A 16522-nucleotide genomic window follows, 5' to 3' on the forward strand; every position below is an offset into this window, starting at 1 on the left:
TCACTAACCCCCCCCCCCCCAAACAGCACCACTACCACCACCATCCTCAACCCCCCTTCTCCACCAACCGACTAAGAGCTATGCCTGGAAAAGAAGAACCAAGGAAGTGAAAGGGAAAAAAAACCCCAAAAAAACAACCACAAGGCAACAAAAACCCACACGTTTCACACATCATTCCAGCAGCAGAAAGCAGCTGTGATTTGGGAATCCCCTTGTCGGTTTATAGTGTTCCCGGGAGCTGGACCCCGTTGTAGCACATCACCGGAGAGCTCAGATAAGACTCACGCGATGGATCCTCTCGATCACAAAAAGACAGGAGACCCTTAAGTAGAGACAACTTTCTACTCTACCCATTTGTAGACTGGCTGTCTACAGACTCATTTCTGTGTAGCTCTAACGGCTGCGTCACAGGGTCTTCTGCCAGCAACCCTTGTTGTAGCCTTAGTCATGTCCCGAGCAACTATGTCTGGCCTGACTTTTAACACAGAGAGAGAGAGGGGCCCCATAAAAGGTTAATTCTATGAAGGCTTGTGGGTATTTGCTAGTAATCCTCGTGGTGTTGCTCAGCCCTTACTCACCACTTCAACCTCATCTTTACACATCACCAGGGCCTCGCATCCACTGATGAGTAGTTTCCGTCTCATCGGTGCGGGCACCCAGGGACAAAACATTCAGGGACAGATGGGGCTTAGCGAATTAGCTTCGTACGGCTGAGGAGACCCCGGAACGATCAATGCCGCGAAAAGGGGATTGAGCTACACGTTGTGTTGTATTTGCCAATCGCGTGACCAATTTCAGTTGCACAGCGAAGCCTCAGAGAATTTCATTACGACTTCCTGGTGACACACCAAACTGAAATGCCTGATATGCGGTGGGGTAGCAAAGCATCTGGCTCCCCCCCCCCCCCCCCCGAGAATAACGCGTACTTGGTTATAATCTTCAAAGTATGTGAAAAATATTGTGTCCAGAATTACTGTGTCAAGAAGAAGGCCTGACCAAAAAAAAAAAAAAAAAAAATCCCAAAACAAATAGTGCTTCTTTTTCTATAAGCAGCTATCTATCCCACATAAAAAGAGGCTCGTATTGCATCTATTGTTAGCATGAGAGGCGAGAGCCTCTTCCTGACAAAAAACACGTACAAGGCACGGCTCCAAAACAATGTGTTGGCTTATTTGAACTGATCATGGCTATGGAGGGCGGTTGTTTTAAGGCCGCCCACTCGCTGCAGGGACAGAGAGGGGCTTTTGCACGACCTAAGGCCTGGCTGCATTGCCTCAGTCATCAAAGACATTAGACTTGGCAGCCGAAGCCCTTTTCTCCCTATCAGCCACACGGCTCAGTGTTGGTCTGTGTGTGAAACACACTCCCGACTACAGAAACGTACACTCATAACTATCTGAGGGAGTGAACAATTGGAGTGAAAGCCATGGCGCAATAGGCCTCAACCACACTGGTTATTTCACATTAAGCTGAGGGAAAAGTTTAAGCAGGACACTCGAAGCTGAGGGCTGTGTGCTTCCTTGCCCTTTTTAGATTATGATACTACTGATTCAAAAATACAAATACAACCGTAGTTACCGAATACACTGGTTACAGAAGCATGGCCTCACTATGTTAGCTGACTAAGTATCTTTTTTTTTCTCTCTCTCTCTTTTTCTCCCCAATTGCATCCAGCCAATTACCCCACTCTCCCGAGCCATCCCGGTCGCTGCTCCGCCCCCTCTGCCGATCCGGGGAGGGCTGCAGACTACCACATGTCTCCTCCAATACACGTGGAGTCACCAGCCACTTCTTTTCACCTGACAGTGAGGAGTTTCACTGGGGGGACATAGCACGTGGGAGGATCACACTATTCCCCCCCAGTTCCCCCTCCCCCTCTGAACAGGTGCCCCGACTGACCAGAGGAGGCGCTAGTGCAGCGACCAGGACACATACCCACATCCAGCTTCCCACCCGCAGACACGGCCAGTTGTGTGTGTAGGGACGCCCGACCAAGCCGGAGGTAACACGGGGATTCGATCCGACGAGCCCCGTGTTGGCAAGCAACGGAATAGACTGCCACGCCGCCCCTCTGACTGAATGTCTTTTTTATTGTTTTTTCAACCTCCCATACCTCTCAGAGCCCAAACTAATTCTTAGAAAGTTCAAGATAATTTATTTTCTTGGAAATATGCAAACATTTACAGTAAACGACAAACATTTAAAAATGCTGCCTTACCAGGGCAGGGTGACAGCAAAGACAAGTCAAAGGCCTCTCTGTCTGTGGATGGCTACCATGCATACTTCAAATACCTCATGCTTGAGAGTTTGAAAACAATCAAATTTGGTGGTGTGTTTTCATATCCTTTGGGCCCCGAGTTAGGGCTTAAAGTCTCCTTAATCTTTAGGACATATCCTGGGTGCCTGATTGCTGTTATTATACCGGGATGATAACTAAACAAGCACATTCATATTAAAAATCTCAGATTCCCCGCTGTAATCAGCTCAGGAGGAGGCTGTTGTTACAATGAATATATGTGGAGGTCCAGAGGGCTAATCCTCACCATCTGGCTGTGGGCCAACTATGCACTCCAGGGAGCATCCAGCATGAAACCCATTCTTCACCTCACTACGCAGCCAACAGCCCAGCTGAAAGCAGGATCTACTAGTTATTGATCATTTCTGAGGGATGCTGCATGCAGTCATTAATTATAACATGCTGCACTGCAAGAAAACACAGTGGATATTGTTGAATATCTTAAGCAACGAGGCTTTCGTGTAATGAATGGCTCAATTCCATCTTTTTCTGAAAGGTGAGAACAACGCCGGTGGCACATGCAGAGCTCCTTGTTTTTACAAACCCTATGGCTTCAATTATGACAACATGTGGTAATGAAGTTATTCCGCTCCAGGTCTCCATCAGGAAATTAATTTTGAGCCATACGAGGCATCGGCGACGTTGAAATTTACAAGGCAAATAAAGGAGGTCCGCTGTGTTTAAAGCACATGGTATTTTTCATGCCCAACTCAAATCGCATTTCGGCTCACTCATCTGTGACAAAAGGGTTTCCGGCGCAACGTTGACAGGCCATGTTGTCACCCAAGCTATAAATTACCAGGTTGAGGGGAAAAAAACCACAAAAAAAACCTTGCGAGGTGATGCAGGCGTGTAAAAAGCGAGGCCATCTTTCCTTCCGATCACACGCCTCGTCACGATGCACTGCCAGCTCTACCCTGTCATCACAGCATGGGCACATAATTCAGACATGGGCACACCAGGACTAGGAATGCCCGCTATTTCCTTCCCAGCAAGTCCTGAAACTGCATGAAAATCATTTCGTGACAATCTTTTTGTTCAGTCCTAGATTTTGAAAACAGACCTTTGGACAACTTTGCAAATAAAATCAACCATGAACCAACCATCTACAATCAACTGCATTTTTTTAAAATTCATAATTGCAGCTATAATGAGATTCGTCCGTTCTGAAATTTGTCAGCAGGATCGTATTTCTTCATTTAAAATGCAAGACGAAAACATTTAAATGAATCCTGTGTTAGCAGACTCCATAAATTTTAACCAAGAGAGAAGGCCTTTCCCTTCAGTGTTGACATAGGGCTGTATAACAAAGTCACCAAAGTCATGTCTACACAGAACATTAAGGTCAGCGAAGACAGATAAAGGCCTGTGTCAAAAGCAGACAAAGTCCTGAAAAAAAAAAGAACCTTTTGTCCAAAGATTTGGGGTTTCCATGGAGATGGGGCTATACATTCATCAGCTATACATCCTATACTCTATTCATGTACCCCCCCCACACACACACTCTGTATGTTCAGCTATTCGTCAGTCTTCATATCATTATCTGCCAAAGTGAATCTGGTCCAGAGGTGGGGATAGCATTACCACAACAACAGGCATTAGCTGGGAACCTGTGTTTCACACGCTCAGCTCTCTGTCAGGGTATTAGACCTATTCAGAGATGTGACACGGGCTCTAGACTACCAGAAACCTCGAGGCATTACAGGTTTCAGTTAACGGGTGATTGTGCCTATCCGTCTTTATTTGCTCGGTCCAGTGTGGGACCTTGACGTCTAACAGTGCCTCTCTTGTCTAAGCAATGTTGATTTTTTTTTCTTTACGTCAGTTCTCCACAGCTTTACGACAGATGGCGAGAGTAATTTCTGTTGTATACTACTTTTTACTTCCCAAGTTTTACGTTAAAGGTAGAACCAGTAGGATTTGTCAGTTGCGGTTTGTAAACACAACGTTTAAAGCTGGCCCCTCCTCCCCAACTCAACGTCACCAGCAACTGAACACATCCCAGTGTACAAGCCAACTCCGCATCGCTCTTCATCCCCATCCTCTCCTTCAGTGCTCGCCAGCAGGTGAAAACCAACCCCCCGATTCACTCTCGTTTTGGAACGAGATTTGACCGCTTGGCGTTTCGCCTCGCTATATTTGCGTCTTTTCAGCACCGTGTCCGCCACTGTTGTAGCTTCCTCTCGATCTGGCACCTGGTCCTTACGTTTTTATAGACTTCCGTTGCCCAAAGTTTAATGCCCAGAAAACGTCCCGTACACAGCAAAATAAGAACGATAAGAAAATCCAGGCAGAGGACAGGGTCTCTGCAGATACAGACACGTCTAGTGGCTCATAAGTAATATGAATGAGAGGGCTTATTTTTGTATGAGTCTCCCCGCCTGCCGCCCAATGACTGCTGGAATAGGCTCCAGCATCCCTACGACCCTGAGAGCAGGATAAGCGGTTCAGATAATGGATGGATAGTCATTGTTTTTTAGTTTTTTTATGAAAATCCTACTTATTATACCCTTAACAGTACTACAATATTAGAACTGTTGTTTCCATGTCTTTGCTCGGAGCAGATGGTAAACTCAGTGTTGATGAAATCTAAGGTTAACTAAACAATTACTGGTCTCCTAATCTTTAACCCTTCTGTTTTTGTGTGACTAACTGTGTAGCATTACAAAGGGTAATTAAAAGTATTATATAGTAGATCTTGATTGACACTCTGCACCACACCCACTGCAATAGAGCATGAAATGCCTCCATACAGTAAGCAAAGAAAACACACTTCAGCAATAGCAATGAAAACTATCGGGGCAAGCCTGGTCAGGATTCCCGAGGACTGTGCAGGACTACCAACATGAATACTATGAATTATGGTGCTAACAACTTTTGAGGGATGTTTACATGTTGGCTGTGCATCAGAAAAAAAGCTGTCAAAAGTATCCTATAACTCGAGAGTGTAAAAGCGGTTAAAGTGAATAAGGTGACAACATTTTCATTGGAGACAGGAAGTCCCTCCTCTTTGCTCGGCAAAGGGGAATTACAAATATCCCGAATCCCTACACCAATAGCTTCTGTCAGATGGGCGAATTCTTTTACATAAATTGGATAAAGTAGCTAGAATTAACAATATGGTCCAAACCACTAACAGTGAGTGAGTCAGAGTTTAAACACACCATTTAGTTTATTGGGCTGTTGGACCACACAGGAAGAGGCTATATTTTATTAAGGAAGCAAGATGCTGAAATCGGTTTCCACCCTTCTAGCAGGGTTCTCTTCTGCTGGGGTCTGAGATCGAGATTTGTTTGTGAAGCTATTGTTCTCCTCCCTGCAGGGGATTCTTTTTTTGTCCAAGTGTTGTTCCAAACACCGGTCTTCACATAGACCTGAGGGTACGGTTATTAGAGAAGAAACCACACCCCGGTCTGCAGGGTAAATATGAACGTAACTCCTTTCCGCTGTATCAGCCATGTGTTGAATGCTGAGAGGAGCAGCCACATAAAGAAGAGACATTCCTGTAGATAGAGGCCACTTTGATAAGTGCCATGAATACCCAAGTCAAAGATCTCACTCCGTCCTTCTGATTTTTGTTTGTCTATAGCCGCGTTTCCACCGCAGGAACTTTCCCCAGTAACTAGGAACCGTTTGAGGAACCCAGTGCATTTCCACCACAGGGACCGGGGTCTAAATTAGGTTTCAGGGACATTATTTTACCCCCTAAATAGCCCCTGCTCAGGAGGTAGTACTTTCCAGAAGTACAGGAACTTTGGAGGTGGGGTTTGCAGCACTGAATATTTCTGATTGGTCAACTACCCACAACATTTTATTTCAACTGCCATTTTAAAAAGAAAATCTGCAGCCGCAATCCAGCACTGTGTCTGAAATTACTGACGACTCGCTACTCACTATCTAGGGAGTTCTATGTAGAGGACTATCAGAGAGCTCATCAGCAAAAGTGGAAAAAACACTTTTGGACACCACTCCGGTCATCTTCTCTGCCATTAATTATGTCATTGCTGTCGCACAATTAAAATGTGCCAGATCAACATCGGCCGGTGTACCATCCATAATAAATACCGGCATGCATTTTTGTGGTTAATACATGATATTATACTGGGTGTATTTGCCAAAATTAATAAATTCAAAGTACTTTGTGGCTGTTTTTGTTGTGATTAAACATATTACTTTATTTTTTCCCCCTTTTTTGGCTTTTCCCGCCCTTTATCTCTTACTTGGCCAGTTACCCCACTCTTCAAAGCAGCCTGGTTGCTGCTCCACCCCCTCTGCCGATCAGAGGAGGGCTGCAGACTACCACATGCCTTCTCCAATACATGTGGAGTCACCAGCTGCTTCTTTTCACCTGACAGTGAGAAGTTTCGCCAGGGGGACGTAGCGTGTGGGTGGATCATGCTATTCCCCCCAGTTCCCACTCCCTCCCGAACAGGTGACCTGACAGACCAGAGGAGTTTCTAGTGCAGCGACCAGGACACGTACCCACATCTGGCTTCCCACCCACAGACACATTCTGTAGGGACGCCCGACCAAGCCGGAGTTAAATTTATTATTTTAATGCGATTTGTCTCATGCATGTCATCATAAGGAAATACTTCTTAATAATAATCTTTATAAAACAGCTTTTAGAGCTCTGTGGAAATGTCATCCAATATCAGTCCTTCTTTGTTTGTTCTCCCGCTTATTCAAATATTTTGATTAGGAGAAGAAACATAATTACTAGACAGAAAAAAAACCAGATGTGCTGCTCATACGTCAGCGGACTAATTTGCCTCATCTTCGCCGGTCTTTTGACCACGGTGGAAACGCAGACAACAATGAGCTGAAGGAACCTTTTAGTTTCTTGAAAGGTAGTTCTTGGGACTAAAAGTCCCAGACACTTTGGGTAGAAATGCGGCTTGACTTTCCTGTTTTTCTCTCCTGCTGAGATTCCTTCTCTGATCTGTGCATCACCCCTGTCCATCTCACTGTCACCTGTCAGCACTGCATTTGCATGAGGACATGGAAATTCAATAGTGTTCGACCTTGAATGCAAATTACAGCGACTTACTCTTCTCCGTGAAATAAACAGGCATAGACTATTTCTTTTAAACAGTCTTCTCAATTGAACTCAGCTGTAAAATTCCCCAGTCCATCTTTACTGTGGGAGTGCCATGTTTTTCAGTGGGAACCGTCTCAATGCCCATTTTCCATCTTTACCAAATAATATGGTTTGGCTAAACTGCTTCAGCGTTTTCAACCTCACAAGACAGTTAAAGACCATTAAAGTCTATTCTGGAGGTTATTCAAAGGCCAAAAGACACGATTACCAGAAGTCATCATTCGGTGTAAGAATTTAAAACAGTATGAAATGTCATGGTTTCAACTTTCTAATGCCTTTCACACCGCAAAATATAGGGGCTGTTACTGGTAACTTATCAGCAACAACAGCAGTGCCAGCAAATAAATGAGGAAAATTATCATCAAAACCGTTAAAGGGAGCTATTTTTCTACTTTTCTGACAAATTGGTTAACTGCTGTCTGTCTGTGAAACACATCCATGACATTTATATTAGTTGGTTTCACCAAAAGTTATTTGGTTTCCAGTGCACCACACCCATCTCTATAATGAAATCGGCTGGTTGGGATCGGTTGGGGGGGGGGGTGTCATTATCGTAAAAATAACATTTTCAGGAGCTACTACTCCGATTGGCTGGCAGCACTGTTGGGCCCACCTCCTCCCTTGACAGAAACGGTGGCTGTTGAGGTTGCCTTACTCTTGGCATGGACCGCCTTATGCAAAATCTGGGTTGATTATTCCCGGTGTGACATCGCCCCATGGGGCAATTCTGAAAGACTTGTTCAAACTATGTCATTTACTCATATGAAAAATGTCTGTTGAAACAAAGACGTTATTTAAGTGCTGTGAAAGTATGAAAATGGTGTTCCCTGCTGACAGCAAAATCTAACCCAAGACTAGACAAAGCTTGTTTTCAGTAATCACCCCCCTTAAGACTGTAAGTCCTCAAACTACACTTAATGATCTGATAACATTACGACACATGATACCTGTATTTCAAGCTTAATTGTGCCAGTACTTACATGTACATTTGTTTACCGCCGCCTTCATGCACCCTTCTTCTTCAAACCACGGTAATTAAAGCAAAGTTGTTAGCTGTAGCAGTAAGCTCAATGGTTCCCCACCGCAGTTCTCGGGGTCCCCCAGTGCTGCTGGTTTTCTATTTTACCAGTCATCTAATCAGGGAATTTTTAGATCGGCCACAGCAGATGAATATATTTAACTTCCTGGCAGAATAGAAAACCAACTGGTTATCACTGAGTTAACCGTTAGTTTGAGCTTGTTTAAAGAATAATGCTTTCTACCTCATTGTATGAATACTGAAAGTGCATGCATAGTGACTCTCTGAATTAGAAACGGGTTACCCAAATACACAGATGCATTACTTACTATTGCAAACATCTCCATTGGCCCAGCACATGCACTTTTCAAACACAGAGGAAAACAAAAAAGCCGTTGTTTATGACATTATGGTGTTTAATATTTGGATAACCATGAGCTACAGATAAGCATTCCATTATGAACACGCAATATAAAAATCCCCAACGCAAACAGATTGCTGATACGTAAAATAAATAAATAATGGGAAAAACATTTCCCCCCATTAAACCATACCTGCCTAAGACAAGGTGAAATGGTGCTTGGAACAGGGAACGATAACATTGCCCATCGTAAGGCCTAAATAATTTGACGATGAAAGCATCTGAAAGCTCCCTTATTCTATTAGTAGAATGTGTCATAGCAGATACACGTACTAATGTGGCCTTAATAACTGAAATGTAGAAATGGAACTCCGGGCTTCTTTTTCCTTTTAACACAACACTGCACCTAATGAGATGGGACGATAGCAGAGGGCTTTTTTTCCAGCCTGAATTCCTTGGTCTCTTTCCACTTGAGACTCTATGCAGCCACTGAATCATGGAAAGGCTATAAATGCAGTGGATGACTTTGTTACCGTGTACAAACAGAGGACACAAATCAGTTCAATGAGTAACCATGGTCATACGGGTCACTTATTCAATCCAGTGCTCAAACTGGATGTATACAATCTGCTTTAGTTCCTGCTGCATCCTGCAAGATGTGATAAGAGCGCTTTCAATAATTAAATTCACTCATCAATCATTCATCATTGATCGATCTATAACTCTTGCCTTTCTTTTTTTGTGGCATTAACAACACCAACACATGAACATTCGTTTGTGTTTTTCATGATGGCATAGACTGGCATGCATATAAAACCATGATAACAAATTAATTTAGCGTGCCACCTGATGTTAGGCCATAAACAATGGCTGTGGGTGCCCGGCTTTGAAGGTAGAAATTAAGTGGAATGACAGGAGCTGCTTAATGCCTGTGTTCTACTTTGATGACATACATGTCTAGCCAAGAGTGTGTCCGTTGCACGCCACAGATCTAAGTGCTCCACAAAGGTATCAGTGTTGCCTGATAGCGTGCCCTCTACAGAGGCACCATTGTCCCCGAGTGAAATAGAAATCCAGAGGCTCGCCAACCAAAACCGCTTCCACTCAGACACAGTGTAGTTTATCAAAGCCAGGGGAGGAGGGGAAAGAGAAATTCTCCCCCCAGCTCCCATCACCCCGACCCAAAAGCCATATCTGCTACAATGGCTCTAGCAGATGGAAGTCTGGGAAGGTCATCAGAGGTAGGTACTGCATAGACTACACCAGCAACAGGCAGCAGCACCCCTCTGCACCCTAAAAAGCAGACTAGAGATTCTAGGATTACAGAGGATCATAACCAATAACTCACTACATCCATCGTAACCCAGAGAGGGGACTCCAAGGATCAGAAAAGAAAGATTTTCTGAAAGTCACATGGAAAAAAAAGTAGGCAATTGACAAAGGGAGGTTGCTGGACTCTCAACACAATGCAGCAGAGAGTGCACTTACTCTAAAGCATTGGGTGAGATCTTAAATGGCCATGATGCATGGATGGCTTAAACAGGTGCATAAGCATGCCAGAGTATGACCTATAAATGCAGAGATTATGGAACTGGACTTCCACCATACATTGTCATCCAATCTCACTGTATTAAGAAATAGAATAACCTATTTTTTCTGACAAAGCTTACTGATATAAGTGGGTTATCTATGCCCACGTAAGTCCAGGAGTGTGTCGTGGAGAGGATTAAGGATTTAGCCACCAACATGCCCCTGTGATTAGTTTGATCCATCACAGGTTATCTGGTATCCCACTGAGCAGGGCCCTCAGGCAGTTCCGCCTCATATCTTCACTCGCAGATAAGCAAAGGGACTGACGAGAGACTTGAAAGCTGGAGGAGTTTTGGAAACATCTAAGTGGGGAATAACTATCTCCAGAGTAAAAACATGCCACTCAAAAGTTTATTAATTCCGGCTCCCGACTGAAAGCGCAGACTTCATTGACAACCTCCCCACATGAGTTGGGACAGTTAAGAATGAATGTCAACATGTAGGATGAGGAAAGTTCCTGCTGTCCAGCAGGTTTGATGTGACTTCCATGGCCCACCATTACACCCTGCCAAGGCCGTCAGTGGCTAGAGGCCCAACAGCGTGGGTTTCCTGTGGGAGAAGTGACCGCTGCAAAGCGCATTATCAAATCTCATGTGCTCCTCCAAGAGGGCGCCCACGGCCTTAATGTCTTTTTCATTGTGCAGAAGAGCAACATCTGATACATCCGTTCAAATCACCGTCAAGTCAAGTGGGGACTCGTAAGTGCATTGTCAATAATAAAGGAGCTAGTCTGAACAACTCTGGTGTGACAGGGTGAATTCATTCAGTTATCTAACTTGAACCCTATAAAGATTAATTTCTTGTAGTAAATGCAATTTGCCATCATCTATTCATGGGTGTAGCATCTCCAAATGGGATGCCACAACTTCATTACCATACAGTAGTAGCCTGGATCTTCTCTTATTCTAACGGATAAATCTTATTAGTTCATACCTTTACATATCAGCTTAAGTGGGAAATGATCAACATATCCCTTCATTTGTCCCAAGTGTTTGCCTCTCTCCACCTGGACAGATTTAGGCAAGCAGTGATGCCCAGGATACTGGAATGTGATTTGATGTCACGTTCAAATCAGCTTACGTTTTTTTTTTTTAAGACTATGTGTCAGGAAAACACTATGTACCACACGGAAACATCTGTCTTAGCCCCTGGCCCAAAAGGAAAAAAACCATATGGTAGGCTTCGCTTTTCCCTGGAAATACGGATTAGTCGCCGATAATTTTTTTTTATTAATCATATCAGAACACACTCCCTCAACCAACTATTATTACAGCTGGTACAACGAGTTCAAATGAAACCCCTATATCCTTATTAAGGAGAGGTCACTCTGACGGGTAAAATGTGTGCTGTCTAGTTTGTTTAGCAGTCCAGAAATATTTAGAAGTTCTGTCTTTTTTGGCTCACAAACACATCTGATTTGTTATGGTTGTCTGAACGCCGGGCCGGGATGGAAGTTGTTTGAGCAGGCAAGGGCAAGTGAAAAGTGTGCTTGTTAACTCTGTAGGGCACTCTGGAGACCGTTGCTTAAACTGCACGGACTCGCCTCTGCTTATGATGGGGGAACAACAGTGTAATAATGAGTTGCGGGTAAGGATGAGTGGTGTAAACAGGAAGTAGGGGATTTAAGAGGTTTCCGTGGACACTTTCTCCTCTGACACCTGCCCCTTCCTCGAGATCTGAATCACATGGCCTCGTTTGCGGTCTTGTTTGCTGCAATAAAATGCAGAACCAATCCTGTTTGATACAGTCTTGCAGAAAAATATCCATGCCTACTCACTCATATCTCACACAGCGAGATGCATATTAATAGACCCAATGTGTCATTGTTTTGGGTTTTTTTTTAAGAATGTTGAATATGTCATCAACAGCATAAAGCACTGAAGTAACAGCCAAAACAGTACAAGCTTGTGTCTTTTTTTAAGAACAATTCTTCTATGACCTTTACGTCAAGGCCAACAGAAAGCAGACAACGGCACAGATTAGGTTTCCCTGCAGGGACCGCCTACTTTTAAGCATTTTTTTTCTTCATATAAATTTTATTAATTTCTTCACTGACATTTATTCGTTCATTATCCATATCGTCTGTTTTCATCTACCCGGCTTTCAGCTCTATGACAAAATCTGTCATTTCCAAAACAAAACAACAAAAAAGAGTCAACGGACTCGACGCAAACTGCCGCAAACTGCCTCTGCCTTCAACAGCCCGGCATGCGAGACGAGAGCGCGTGCAGGACGAGAGATGGAGAGAGCGAGATTCCAATAAGACAACACGGCGCTGACAACCCGCTGGGTCGAGTCCGAAGTGCGAGAAGTCGGGAAATGAAACAAACGCACTTCTTTATCCGTGCGCGCTACGAGAGAGAGAGAGAGAGAGAGAGAGAGAGAGAGAGAGAGAGAGAGAGAGAGAGAGAGAGAGAGAGAGAGAGAGAGAGAGAGAGAGAGAGAGAGAGAGAGAGAGAGAGAGAGAGAGAGAGAGAGAGAGAGAGAGAGAGAGAGAGAGAGAGAGAGAGAGAGAGAGAGAGAGAGAGAGAGAGAGAGAGAGAGAAAGTCTTACAGGGTGGTCAATATAACATATAACATTGGGGACTGCGGACAACATTTCGCAGTTAGGGCCAAAGGAAAGAAAAGAAGCTCATCGTGTGTTCACAAAGCGCTCACAAACATTGCAAGAGGGGAAACCAATAATAATAATTTCAGTCCCCGGCAAAGTAAGCAGCAGGAATTACACAATAACCCCCCCTCCTCATCCCTCCCATCAGCACGGATCTGGTACGTATTTACTGACTCGGTCGTCGTCTCGCACGGGGAGGATGCCTCTGCCTTCTCCCCTTTTCACCCACATACTTTCTGAATCGACACGGATACGTTTCTACATGTTCACCACCAAGGTTGCAGTGAGGTATAGATCGATAAAGTTTAAGTCGTTTTCACGCATTTGTACGTAGACCAAGTACCCCTCCACCCCCCCCCCCCCAAAAAAAAACCAGAGGCTCTGACTGAGAACTTTTTCCCACGCCGGATTGAGTCTCTCAACGCGACCGCAGCAGAGTTGCCACAGGCAGATTTTGATTTATTTTGACGATTTTTAGCTACACGACTTCAAAGAAGAAAAAATGCCTTCTCTGCCACACGGCCACGTTTAAAGTTCCTTCACCTACCTTTCTTTTCCGGCAGGACACACGAACCCAGCGAGAGCAAGGAGGTGAGAGAGATCCAGATTTTGAACTGTGCTGCCATTGCGTTTTCAAAGCCCTTTTGTTTATTTTTGTTTATTTCTTTTTCTTCCCCGGAGCGAGTGGACGCGCGTCATTCCATGCCGAGCAAAAGCGCGATATTCCGCCGTATGCAAACCGACACGTTGGACTTTTCGTAAGGTGATCAACTTTTCTCGCTCTCCCGGACGCTCCAACTTTGACAGCTCCTCCTCCTCCTCCCTCCCGCAGCATAGATCCTCCGCCTGCAGCACGGGGCGCCCAAGTCTACGGCGAGGGAGCGTTGGATGGCGTGACGTCATCTCCAGGGAGGATGGGAGGTTCGCTGCATCTTCTCAGGTGGGGTGCATTTAAGGTCTGCGGGGCGCTGAGACATTTCGAAGAGCAACGTTTATCATTTGCAGTGCATAAGATGTACACACTGACTTCGTGCCCGTGTCCAGGAGAACCTCGTGTTCAGAAGAGTTCAGAGGTTAAGTCATTTTTATTTGTATAGCCCATTATCACAATTTACAAATTTGCCTCAGTGGGCTTTACAGCAAAACAACACCCTGACCTTTGACCCTTGCATCGGATAAGGAACAACTCCCTCAAAAAATCTTTTATCCATTATCCGAACCGCTTATCCTGCTCTCAGGGTCCCGCTCGGCGCCTTATGTCCAGGCGGACCAGAACATTCATACCAGTGACCAAAGCCATGCTCCAGCCAGCTGTCCGCACTAACGTGAAAGCCACTGTCACAAAAAAGAGGATGAGGGGGAAAGCATAACATGACCGCAATGCCCAGCACCTCCCTGCATTAAGTCCAGGTCAAACCGTCAGGGTGCAGACTGCGCGTGGTTTTGACAGGTTAACAAGAGTAGAGGGCCCAGCCCCACAGCCTAACAGCTACATAATAGCATCCCAAGGAACCAGCTACATCAGAAATCGGTGACACCTTCTCTGAGTTGATGAACCCCCACCGGCCATCTCTGAGGATGACCTGCCACAAATTCCCACTTCAGCAGCACCTGATAGAGGAGCTGTCTGCTCTGACACCGCACCACCCACACCGTCCATTGCCACACCAGAAATCACCTCAAGTGATTCAGGTGGTAGACAACCTGTGATGACTTGCTGAGGAAGAGTCAGCCACCCCAACCAGCATTATTGGGAATACATCACCACTTAGCCCAGTGACTGATATAACTAATGTGTGCACTACGAGAAATATTGTTCTTCGAGTGATTGATTACGGAGTTTCCTTGTTGGTTATTCTGTACCTTATTAGTTACACATGTCATCTCATCTTTTTCTGGCGTGTGAGTTTGTCAGGTTCCTGTTATGTGCTGTACCCCACTCATGCTGTTGTGTCCAGGGATCTGTACCACTTAAATTATGCAACATAGCTGTTGTTTGTGTTGCTGTAATGTATTTTGTGTTACATCTAGAAGAGGGGAATGTAGAGTTATGTTGCGATCACTTTAACTTACAGGCGAGTACTTATGATGTATACAAGTGGCGACCTCGGTTGTGACATAGCATGGAAGGGTGATTAAAGCAGTTCAAGTGTGTAAAACTTAACCGGTCTACTGTGTAGTATATAGGCATGCTACATGATCGCAATAAGCAAATGAGACCATCAGCGAGAAGATCAGATATTGCTGTATAATGATCACAAATGCTTTCACTTTCTGAAGTTTAAATTGTTTAAAAATAGTATTATAGTTGTTAAAATGTTAATTTTGGTGTCAGTTGTTTCCTAACAGACATACTAACATATGCAGTGCATTAATATCTCAAGTGGGTATATATCTTGACAGAATATAGTTTAAAACCGGCTGTCAATTTGACCATCCATGGTCGTTTCAGGTAGGAGTGGAATCCCGTCATTCTAGTGTTAAGAAATGGGTTACGTATTTTAACGCAACATCAAACTATATCGATATAAATGGTGTTGTCTCATCCTATAGTATCTTGTTTGAAAATATATCGAGATAACATAAAAAGTCAATGTATCGCCCAGCTCTAATAATAAAGTGATCGGTGTTATTATGAAATCCAAGTTTCTCATGATTATAATGGAGAGCTGTATGTATACATGTTTCCTAATGTGGAGACCTTGTCTATTATGGTGAAAGCACATTCTAATTGGCCCATTTCCCCAAAGGTAAAAAAATTCACTTTAAACAATTCATAGGGTTTACCTTGTTGCAGATTTTCTTGAGAAAAGGTTTACATTTGAAGTGGATCCTTGTATGTTTTGTAATGCAACAGATAAAACTTTAGAGCACATCTTCTATTTCCCCGTGTCTAAAAGATTTTGGGTCGATTTAAAAAAAATTGGATATCACTTAAGGTAAATGACATTCCTTTCTTTGACATTTCTCATAATTTTTTTTTTACATGGGTAACCTAAAAGCATCTATTTCTGATATGATTAATGTAATTATTCTTATGGGTAAATATACTATTGTTGTAAATTAAACGCCCCGGCCCATGAATTTCTAGATTTTTTTCTGCAATAAGGTTGATGAGATCTTAAACAAAATTAGTTCTTCAACTCCAGCTACTCCTGCATATCCTGTCTTACCAAATTCATATCTATACAATGAGTCACTGACAGTCCCAGTTATTACAGCTTTTGAGACTATCTCTCTCGATACTTTGACTAAGTATCGAGAGAGTACCCCGGGGATGAGGGGGAAAAGCATACTCCCCCCATCTCCGGGCGCTGCACGGCGGCTGCCCACTGCTCCTAGCTACACAGCTAGGCTGGGTTAAACGCAGAGAGTGAATTTCATTGTATGTATGTACAAACGACAAATAAAGTGTATTCTATTCTATTCTAAGTTCATGTCAGCTTCTAAACCAACTGCTTGCCTACTTGACCCCTTACCACCAAAACTTTTATAAAGATCTGGCCTTTTCTGGGACCTACAATGCTAGACATTGTTAATTTATC

General features: G+C 44.0%; 1 protein-coding gene across 4 annotated transcripts in view; it reads right to left on the reverse strand.

The window, feature by feature from the left end:
* egfra (epidermal growth factor receptor a (erythroblastic leukemia viral (v-erb-b) oncogene homolog, avian)) overlaps positions 1 to 15977 on the reverse strand; it is a 49770-nt gene extending 33793 nt beyond the window's left edge. For 2 of the 4 annotated variants that reach the window (XR_008811360.1, XM_056293624.1), the window contains exon 1: positions 13525 to 15977. Coding sequence is in view for 3 of the 4 variants with exons in the window: in XM_056293624.1 (XP_056149599.1) it covers positions 13525 to 13603 (79 nt within the window). In the remaining variant the exon portion in view is untranslated. The remainder of the gene's footprint in view (positions 1 to 13524) is intronic. The other 2 variants (XM_056293623.1, XM_056293622.1) reach the window with 2 other exon arrangements.
* Positions 15978 to 16522: the final 545 nt, after the last annotated feature.

This window comes from Lampris incognitus, chromosome 14 (assembly GCF_029633865.1).
Source record: "Lampris incognitus isolate fLamInc1 chromosome 14, fLamInc1.hap2, whole genome shotgun sequence".
NCBI classification, from domain to species: Eukaryota; Metazoa; Chordata; class Actinopteri; order Lampriformes; family Lampridae; genus Lampris; species Lampris incognitus.